Source organism: Gastrolobium bilobum, unplaced genomic scaffold (genome assembly GCF_033153095.1).
Source record: "Gastrolobium bilobum isolate Gb01-03AN ecotype WA unplaced genomic scaffold, APGP_CSIRO_Gbil_v1 utg20899, whole genome shotgun sequence".
Taxonomy (NCBI): domain Eukaryota; kingdom Viridiplantae; phylum Streptophyta; class Magnoliopsida; order Fabales; family Fabaceae; genus Gastrolobium; species Gastrolobium bilobum.
In genome coordinates, this window is record NW_026896444.1 from 186,306 (window position 1) to 197,010 (window position 10,705).

The 10,705-nt window shown below is 38.2% G+C and overlaps 1 protein-coding gene across 1 annotated transcript; it reads left to right on the forward strand.

Annotated features, from left to right (window-relative positions):
* Window positions 1–1,539: 1,539 nt before the first annotated feature.
* On the forward strand, window positions 1,540–9,503 carry LOC133299794 (probable disease resistance protein At4g27220). Its single transcript, XM_061499277.1, has 5 exons — window positions 1,540–1,654; window positions 2,829–3,095; window positions 3,190–5,842; window positions 8,042–8,727; window positions 8,989–9,503. Exons 2-5 carry the CDS (start codon window positions 2,843–2,845, stop codon window positions 9,501–9,503), a joined length of 4,107 nt encoding a protein of 1,368 aa, XP_061355261.1. The 5' UTR covers window positions 1,540–1,654; window positions 2,829–2,842.
* Window positions 9,504–10,705: the final 1,202 nt, after the last annotated feature.

Below are 10,705 nucleotides of genomic sequence, written 5' to 3' on the forward strand. Positions count from 1 at the left end.
AAGTGTTGAACTCATCCCTCCAATGATTGCTACGAAATGACGCTGAATGAATATCGTTTTCATATTATAGGTAAAAGCTGATATTTTAAATCCATATTTGCTTGGTGTTATTGTTACCTTGATTTTGTTGATGAATGTTATAGTTAGCAATGATTTGTAAGCATTTTTCTTTTTATATCCCTTTCTCATGTTAACATGGTGTATTATAACGTATTATGGTGTATTATGATGTAGTTGTATAAAAAATTAATTATACCTCTTAATAGCAGATTTTTGTTTGTGATTGATATTTGCAAAGCTCTGTGTCAATGTTATAATCTTTTACACCTGGAATATAAAACAAAATAACAACACAGTTTTTTGTAAGTATAAGATTTACAGTGCGATTAACCAATCACGACGGACGACAAAAATTTTGATCTTTTTTCTCCGTGCATCGCACGAGTAATATATTAGTTTCTTGTAAAACGAACCGTTGTTGGAGAAAAAGAAGCAACAATAGAGGAAGCTCCATAAGCCCTTTCATCATCGTGGTTGAGAGTAAGAAAACAACACCACAATTTATTAAAGCAAGAGAGTCTAAATTCTATATGTGAAACCTTCACCATCAAGAATGATTTCACTCTCACTCATCATAAAGAAGAACAACTTAATTTCCAAAGAGTCTAAATTCTTAAAAGGAAAATTATTGATGGTCAAAATTTAAGTAAAGAAATGAAAAACTTCTGTTAAAAGATATTTTATTTTGTAATTATTTGATTCCAAACGAATATAAAATCATGGACAAGATAGGTAAAGCAAAGAAATATTTTATTTTTTATTTTTTATTGATACGATAGGTTAAACAAAAAGAAAAAGAAATACTAAAGCTTAACAAAAAATAGTTGCAGACAAATAGTCTTTAAATAGAACTAATTTATTTTGAAGCTTAATTTTATCCCCCTAAGGCAGCATCATCGTAGTCTAATGTCATTAAAAATAATATAAAAATAGATTATTTAAAGTGATGATTTTAAATATCAATAGTTGGTACATATTAAATTTTTTTCGAAAATCTAATCTTTTTGAAATTTTATTTTGTGTGTAAGATTTTTTGAAAATATTAACCAGAGGTAGTATTTTTAGATTTTCATGACAAAAAAAAATTTAACTCAACTAAATATAGTATCACAAAAATTAACTTAATATTTTCAAAATATTTTAATCAATCAAATAATTTTTTAATAATATTCTCGATAAATTCAATTTTCCACTATATTTTTTAATTTAAACTTTAAAGTAATTTAGGATTATGAAAATACTTTTATGAAATTTTTTAATCAAAAATAAATATATAAAAATTATTTTATCAAAAAATTTATTTTTAATTTAAACTTTAAAGTAATTTTTATCCTAAATTTTTTATATAAATGATATTTTTTAAGTCGGTCAACAAGTTACTGTGGAAGTCTTGTAATAAGTAGTAAGTACGTTAGGGGGACAGCCTGTAAAGCACGACTCCACCTCTCTTCATGTATAGCACTTGAGTTGAGAGGAGTTCTGATTGTGAGTGAAGAAAAAATCACTGAAAATTCTATAAACTCTGAGAGAAAATCTCTCCTCTTCGATCTGTGTCTCTTAATTAATTTATTAGAGACAAGAGAATTAAGCCGAGGTATTCAGAGAGAACTCTTGCTTTTACAACTATCTCCAAAAGTCTTATTCGTTAATGATTTTTTTTTTTTTTCCCTTTTCGCTTCTCCTGTTTTTTAATTATATCTGTTTCATGATTGACACTACTAATTGCCATTCCTGAGATTTTTATATAATTAATTTTGCATTAATTTGATAATCAATGTATATGGCTAAAATTGGTGCTGGGAATAAGTAGTTAAAGAAAATTGATTAGGAAAAGTTTCGGACTTTTTTGTATTTTAATATTGTTTTTGATCCGTATGATGATTTTTGTAAATTGATATTCTATCACTGTTGCATGCACCGTACTTTCCGTATTAGTTTAATAATGTTATGTGATTTGCAATTTGGTTGTTTTATTTGAAGGCTTTTAGTTTTAGCTTTGTTGGTAGTGATAATTGTTATGTTTTAAATCTTTGAAGTTTGCTTATCTGGATCAGTATTCTTGAAACTGAATCTCTAAGAGTGTCGTTTAAAGCTTTGATTTTTTATTTTATTTTTAAATGAATGTTGCCTGTATGCTTAATCATCGCCATGAGTTGTTATATGACTTCATATGTAGATTATGGTGTCGTGGGTTCATGTCCTTTTTTATATGTGAATTTATAATTTAATTTTACCTATACGAAAAAACGTGTCAAGAAAAGTTTTGGACTTTTGGTTGTGTTTGAAGATCATGAGAAATGAAAGTATGTTTCGTTTTGCGTGGAATGATCCAGGGTTGCACAGGTGAGTTGATTTCCTTGTGCTACTATGCATTGATTTTGATGTGGCTCTCTCTCTCTCTGTGTGTGTGTGTGTTTATTTAAAGCTTTCTTAGGAGTTAACGAATTATATCTTCAGTTTAATCACTTTTATCGCTTTATCTTTCATTTAATTATTTTGTTATAGAAGTATAGCAAAAAATAAAAACTTTTTTCTGCGAGGTATTTAATTTTTAGTCTAAACATTAATTGTTTTACTTAGGAAGATGCTAGCAAACACAAGTATTTGTAAGCTCCATAGTTTTAACCTTAAGATTTGATAAAAAAAAATTGTTTTTGAGGTGTTTTTTTATACAAATTAACAAATTAATTAAAAAAAATATATCTAAAGAGGCACTTACATTGTAAGATGTACAAAAATATTTAAACTTGATGATCTTCTGTGTTTAGGAAATATATTAAACATGGGTAGGCCGATGGATACACACTACTGGAATCAAGTTACTAGAGAAAGAAATGGTATGTGGAAGTGCAATCGATGTGGGCGTAAGTATACAGGGGGTGCTTCAAGAATTAAAGCGCATGTGGATCGGAAATCAAATCAAGGCATTGCTGTTTGCCACATTGATCGTGATAATGAAGGAGTTCACAACAATATTGCTTCCAGTTCAGCTAATCCACAAGACGTTGTTGTAAATGCATCCAATCCATTACAAGGTAGTTGAACTGCCAATGCGTGGAAGTAGGTAACATTCTTAACATTTCCGAAATGAGAAATATGACTTTTATTTTACTTTTTGATGTGGAGCAGGTTTGCCAACGGCTGTGGACGGAAGCAGCAATATTACTAACCTCCCTTTGGAAAGTGAGATTATTCACTTCGATAAATTGGTGTCTGATCTAACCCGTGAGGAAGAAGACATTAAAAGTCAATTACAATGGCTTGAGTCACGGGGCAAAAAGCGCAAGAGACAAGTTGATGATTGGTTGAATGAATTACAAGACTTGAAAAGAAGAGCCTACGGATTGGAGATAGAGCAATTGACTGAAGAAGTGCGGAAGCATAAGGAACAGAAGCCTCTTGTGTTGTCAAATGAATTGGTTGGTAGAGGTTTTGAGAGAAATATTAAGGAGATGTGGAAACTTCTTGAGGATGACCAAGTCTTCATCATTGGCATACATGGAATGGGAGGAGTTGGAAAAACTTTCCTAGTAACTCATATGGAGAAGGAAATAAAAAGGAAGGGAACTTTCAATGATGTCTTTTGGGTCACTGTTTCCCATGATTTTAGCATTTTAAAATTGCAACATGACATCGCAGAAAAAACAGGTGTAAAGCTCAGTGGAGATGATGAAAGAACCAGAGCAGCAAATCTTTCATTAGTGTTGGAGACAAAAGAAAAATCAGTACTTATTTTGGATGATGTTTGGAAATATATTGATCTACAGAAGGTGGGAATTCCTCTTAGAATGAATGGCATCAAATTAATTCTGACAAGTCGTTTGGAACATGTGTGTCAACAGATGGATTGCCCGTCAAATAATATAGTAAGTGTGTACCCTCTCTCTGATGAAGATGAAGCTTGGGAGTTATTTTTGTTAAAACTTGGACACCATGGAACCCCCGCAACACTTCCCCCTGAAGTAGAAAAGATTGCAAGATCTGTTGCATGGGAATTGGATGGTTTACCACTTGGAATCAGTGTGATGGCTAGAATCATGAAAGGGGAAAATAAAATTCATCGATGGAGAGATGCATTAAATAAACTTCAAAACGTGGCAATGGGAGAAGAAATGGAAGAAGAGGTCTTCAAGGTATTAAAACTCAGCTATGATAATTTAACAGGTAAGAACCTGCAAGACTGTTTCTTATATCTTGCGTTACACACCAAAACTGTAAGTTCTTCTGACTTAATTATGAAGCTTGTTGATGGTAGACTGATAAATGGAATGAGTAGATTGGAGGAAATATTTGATAAGGGTCATACCATATTGGATAAACTAAAAGGTCATTCTTTGTTGACGAAGGATGATGATGTTGTTGATGTTGATGAGGGTGGTATGTTCCAGATGCATAGGCTGGTGAGGGACATGGCCTTTCATATCCTTAAAGAGGATCACAAGTACTTGGTAAAATATGGTGAAGGATTCAGTAAGATACCTCACATGCAGGAATGGACGACTGAGTTGGAGGTGATTTCTTTGATTGATAACATGGAAGAAATCCCAGAGGGCACATCACCTTGTTGTCCACGTTTGTCCACCTTGATTTTAAATGATGGTCGGATCAATCGTATTCCAGAGTGTTTTTTCATGAACATGAATGCTCTAACCGTGCTCGATCTATCCTATAATTATAGATTAAGATATTTGCCGAATTCGCTGTCTAACTTGAGGTCCCTTATTTCTTTAGTGCTCCGTGGGTGTTCAGAGTTGGAAAATGTGCCTCCATTGGGAGAGCTAAAAGCATTGTCGAGATTGGACATTTCATGTTGTTCAATTGTCCAAGTTCCACAAGGCTTGGAAATGCTAATCAACTTGAAATGGCTTGATCTATCCGGGAACGGCGATTTGAAGTTGGTACCAGGGTCTGTGCTACCCGGTTTGACAAATATTCAATACCTCAATCTCCGCCGTTGTCCTTTGGCGACAATAACAGCGGAAGATGTACAAGGGATGAGTAAGCTAGAATGTTTTGGAGGCTGGTTTCAGGAATTCAAGGAATACAACACTTATGTGCAAAAAATCCAAGACAGAGATTTTCCGCCCAAAACTTATTGTCTCCATTTGGGAGGAAATAGTCGGTGGCATCGTAATTATTATAGAAGAGTTCCAGATAATAGAATAGTTCGATGTCTTGGAGATTGCTATGTGTGCCCCCTTTTGCTGTCAATAGACCTTCTGGAACTGTCTATATCTGAGAATAATCAATGGACATGCTTATGTAATTCCTTGTCACTCATCGGTTCTTCTTCTTTGAGGAAAATTGAAATTAGTAGTTGCGCAGAACTGAAGAGCTTGTTTTGCTTGTCTGGTTCTTGTTCCGCATGCGCTAAAATCCAAAACCTCAAATCTTTGGATCTTTATAATTTGAAAAGTTTAATTGCCATCTGTGAGGAAGATGTTGCTCCTAATGTAACACAATCATTGTGTCCCAGTGGCGTTTTCTCTCATCTCAAGCATTTTATCATCTGGGGATGCGATGGGATAGAGAAGTTGCTGACACCAGGGTTAGTGGAACAACTTCATAACCTGGTGACCTTAGAAGTAATTGAATGTGCTTCAATGAAGGAGATATTTGCTGTGAGTAACTCTGGAGATGATGATGGTTCCAGCATTACACTCCCCAGGTTAACCAGATTGGAGTTGAAATATTTACCACAATTGGAGAGCGTGTGCAGAGGAATTTTAGTTTGCGGATCCACGCAGCTATTGGACATTGATGCCTGCCCCAATTTAAGAAGGTTCCCTACTATTAGACAAAGTCCTTTGTGATTGTGATCTTGACTTTTCTGATTCTGATTTTCATTTTTTTACCTTATGTGTGTACGTTGTATTGTTGAACTTATACAAATTACTACTAGTTTTTCTTATATGTATATTAGTGTTTATGTTCATGTATATACTGCATAGAATTAAATTACTTTTCTAGAAAAACTTTAAATGACTTTTAGTGATTCAAGTCAGTAATCGGTTTGGAGGAGTAATGTATTTTTGGGCATGTCTTTCCGATGAAAGTCGGTTGGGATTTGAATTCATCGAAAGTAAATAATCTTTCTTAACTTTGATTGTTGTTCTTCTATATGCAAAATACAAACACAAGAATTATAGTTGTTGAGAGCTTCCTCTGTATGCATTCCAATGATGAAGCCAATAATGTACATTTTAATTTTGAAGTTATAATTATTAATGCGACAAAAAATTAAAAATGATGTGCATAATTAAATATTTATGTAAATTTTGAAGGGATACAATTATTAAATATATAATAAAAAAATTAAAAATAATATTCACTTTTAAATTTTTTTATAAATTTAAAAGGGAGGTAAATGCCCCACCGCTCCCTCGCTCCACCGGTGCTACTATTGGTATATGCTTTCTAATATCAAGCAGGGTATCCATCCTTGATCTTAATAGTGATCTGACTTAGTGAATCACAATTCTTGTAAAACGACACCATTGTTGGAGAAGAAGCAGCAGCAGCAATAGAGGAACCTCCAGAAGTCCTCTGGTCATCATGGTTGAGACTCGAGAGTAAGAAAACAACAAATTGCATCACAATTTATTTAAGCATGAAGGATAATTGATTACAGCATCCAAGATTAAAAGGGAAAATAATTGATGGGTCAAAGTTTGAGTAATGAAATGAAAAACTCCAGTTAAAGGATATTTTATTTTATAATTATGTGATTCTGATCGGACCAAATACGGTATGGATAGCCCAATACGTATTAAGCCCAAATCACACACGGTTGAGACTCATTCGGAAGTTTCTGGTCTGGGCCTGGTATTGCAGTTGAGGTGAGGCTGAGCTCTTTGTCCTTCGTCCTTCACGTTGCACCAAATGGGGGGGGGGGGTACCTGCGAAGACACTCCGATGCTTAAGTCAGTATCAGAGGCAGGTGTTTAAGTTGTGAAAGTAAAGGATGATCGTACCTTGGTGATACATCGTGTATTTATTATAGTAGTTGAGATGTGTGCTTGGAGGATGCCTTTCTTCATGGTGAATGCAAATGTTGCTTGGTGTCAACGTAGTGTGGCTGTCATGGTTTAAATGTTGAGGAGCTTGCCGCCACGGTGTCTAGTAGTAGAGTTATGGCGAGCTGGAGCTGTCCGTTGCTTACTGGTGTGAGGGCGCGGTGGTGTTGCCTTGGCCCTTAAGTTTACTGTCTGTAGAAGGTATCCTGTTGCGAGGTGAGTAAGTACGTCTTGCGTGTCGCGATGATGTCATCGCGCCTTGTATGACACGATATGGTCATCACGCTGGTGTGCCGCGATATGGTCATTGCGTCCGTACCGGTCCTTTATGCCTCGTTCTGGGTCCTTAATGGATTTGGGCTTCCATGTGTTATTGGGCCCTGGTTGGGCCTATATTATATCCGGATCAGATGCCCCCTAGCTTGCGGTGTTGTCATTTGACATGGCCATGAGCTATATGTCTTTTGTTTGAGGCGCGGTGGTTTGTGACTCATATGTCGTTGTCTGTCGCGGTAATGATACCTTGCAATGTCATCATGATTCTCGACCGCTTAAGAACGGTGGATTAGACGTCTAATCAGTCAGGAGCATTAAATGCTGCTGTGATTACGTGGGAGTTTAAGGACTGTCGTGGGTGTTTTGCGAGTAAAACGTTTCCCCTGCCTACCACGTGTCCCCATTAACCCGTTTTGTGTTTAACACGTTTCACGGCTTTTGGTCTATCCGTTGGAGAAAAACTCTTTGTATTTGAGCCTTTTCATTTGGAGGGAAGATCATTTGGCCATTTTTGGTGGAGAACTTGCTTCGTCTCTCAGAGCTTGTTTCTGTATTTCCGGTGGTGACACGTCCTGCTTTTAGTGTGAACTTCCAAAGTAAAAAGCTCAGGTGCATTTTTTTTCTTCTTACCCTCTGTTTTATCTGCATTTCTTTCATCTTGTTAAACATTTTTGTCTGCCTTTTTGGAGTGTGTCTGAGAATCGCAAATGTGCGGATTTTATCAGATTCCTTGAACGGTCTGGTTCGTCTAGTCCGCCGTCGGAATTGTTACCCAGATCAAGGTCCTTGGGAACCAGAGACAAAAGGCCTACTGTAGGAATTCTAGCCCCCTATTCCAAAGCTTGTGCTAAGCGTGTTCCCTCTAGTCGTACCTTTGAGTTAGGGTCAACTTCGCGACAACCTTATCGCAGAAAGGCATTGTCAGCCCATAGCTCGTCTGTGTTTCCCCAGTTTGCTGTGAGTATGTCTAAACCCATTGTGATATCGAGTGACTCCTCTGCCAGTTCTGATAGTAGTTATAAATCGGCTGAGTCGAAAAGCCCTAAATCGCCTTTCTCGAGTTCATCGCGCGATTCTTCGTGTTCCATCGCGCGTGAGTCTTCAGTATCGAAAAGTCCTACTCCATTGCCCTTGAGTGTGATTTATCCAGCCGGATATCCTTTTAAGAAAAGGAATTTTGATAATTATAAACCTGTGTCCACTGACTTGTCTTCTTCCACTGATTCCTCTTCTTCTGAATCAGATTTCGTGTCTCCTCGTATCAAGGAAATTATGGTGAAACGTGGTGCTCACGATAAGAAGATCGTGAAGACGCAGCTGAGGCCAAGAAGAAAGCTGTGCGCCTTAGTCCGGAAGAAGAACCTTCGGAGATGCGGTCCCTGAATAGGCAAAGCATTCGGGATATGGATACCCTGGAGTGGGTGTCAGACTCAGTTTTGAAGATTGAGTCAGTATTTTGCTCGCCTGGAGAGTTGGCAGAAGTAACTGCGGCCCTTCATCTGACCCTGGATAAAGCTTTTGACAACCAATGGGAGATTGGTGTCGTCCTGAAGAATGAGTGCATTTGCTCATCGCGGGCTGAGGGATCATCCAGGCATTTCATGATGATGTACTCCTATTTTTTCTTTTTCCATAGGTGTTCGTCTTCTCTTTTCTTCTTTTGTTTGTAAACTGTTGGCGTACTTCAATGTGGCGCCCTCACAGCTGACCCCCAATGCCTGGGGTTTTATTAGAGTGTATGAGATGGTATGCAAGGCCTATGGTCTTTTCCAATCTGTACCGTCGTTTTTATATATGTTCAGTGCGATGCCCCCTCGCAACAGCTGGATATCTTTTAGGGGAAAAGTAAAATTATGTGGGTCGTACTGCAGAAAGATTAACAAGTGGAGCGCGGAGTATTTCAAAATCTATCCCGCCGAAGGTACCACGCCATTTTTTCTAGGCGAGGACGAGGCTCCTATCTTCCCCTTGTATTGGTCGGAATATCCGTCAAGTAGTTCCGTGTTAAACTATACCTTTACTGATTTGAGCGATCTAGAACAGCAGACGGTGACTGCTTTGGGTAACATCGCTCGTGAGGCCTCTGCTACAGGCTCACTGGATACATATACCATTTTAAACGAATATTCTGAGGATGATATTCGAGCTTAACTGGGTAATGTGAATCCTTGCTATTTTCTGTTTCTAGTTGTTTTGATCTAAGTATCTTTGTGTATCGCGATGCATAGGTATCAAGTAAGTATGCTTAATCACCCCTGCGTTTGTTCTATTTTGCAGATAGTATAAGGATGACGCCAGTAAGCCGAATGGAGCAGATCGCTTCCAATCGCGCAGCTCTTGCTGGCTCCTCATCCTCCTCACAACCGATCAAGACTGCTGCTGCTGTTGCTGAGTCGAGTGGTCATGCCGCCACGCAGCTGAAATCTCCCTTGAGGCTTCACACTCCTCCCACTCCTCCTCAAGAAGTTATTCCTCCTGCAGTAGTGGAAGGGGATATCGCGAAAAGGAAGAAAAGAACCTTCAAGGAGATGCCCGATGGGTCAGCTGTAGGATGGCCGGATTTTGACTGGGGATCCGTGACGGACCTGCGTGTTCAAGGCAGGGATTTCGGTTCTCACCTGGAAGCTCTGCCGCGGGACCAATGGCGTCAGCTGGCCCAAGGCTTGATCTCGGCGGGCCAATTTATCATGACCGCGCCTGGTGAGTATTTTTGGTTTTCCATTGTGCTTGTTTGCATATTATAATATCGCGGTTGTATGTATAACCTTATTTGATATGTGGCAGATTCGGTAGACTAGCTGAAGGAACGCATTGAAGAGTTGAAAGATGAGAACGCTCAATAGCACGCTGATTCTGAGGCGAAATTGAAGACCGCTGAAGAAGAGATAGCCAATCTGAAGGCAGCAATGGAGAAGAAGGACGCTGATGTGAAGAAGCTGACCACTGCCAACAGAAGCTTGGAGGCGAAGAAGATTGACCTGGACAAGCGCGTTCTTGAGCTAGAGGGGAACGCTGATACCTGGGCCGATGAGAAGGCCTTCCTGAGCGATGAGGTGAAGATGTATCAGGGTTTATTTGAGAAAGAAGCAGAGGCTACCTTCCTGAATGTAATAGAGCAAGTGCGCTTCTTCAATCCCTCTGCCAGGCTGGAGAACGTGTAATTTTATCATTACTTCAAGGATGGTCTGCTGGTGACACTGAATGAGCAAAATCAAGAGGTCCCAGTTGAACTGATCAGCGCGATGGATACAGACACTATCGTGCCATCCTTGCAAGAGCCATCGCCTCAAGGTCCTCTTGTTGTGAATAATAAGCGCGCTGTTGAAGCTGATACTCCTCAAGATATGTCTATT

What these genes read in the sequence shown, in the direction of transcription:
- LOC133299794 (XM_061499277.1), top strand. Translation starts at nt 2,843, where the DNA reads ATGGGTAGGCCGATGGATACACACTACTGGAATCAAGTTACTAGAGAA. An exon ending in TGCATCCAATCCATTACAAG is followed by an intron (nt 3,096 to 3,189) that starts GTAGTTGAACTG and finishes GATGTGGAGCAG; the next exon opens with GTTTGCCAACGGCTGTGGAC. An exon ending in GCCTGCCCCAATTTAAGAAG is followed by an intron (nt 5,843 to 8,041) that starts GTTCCCTACTAT and finishes GCCTTTTTGGAG; the next exon opens with TGTGTCTGAGAATCGCAAAT.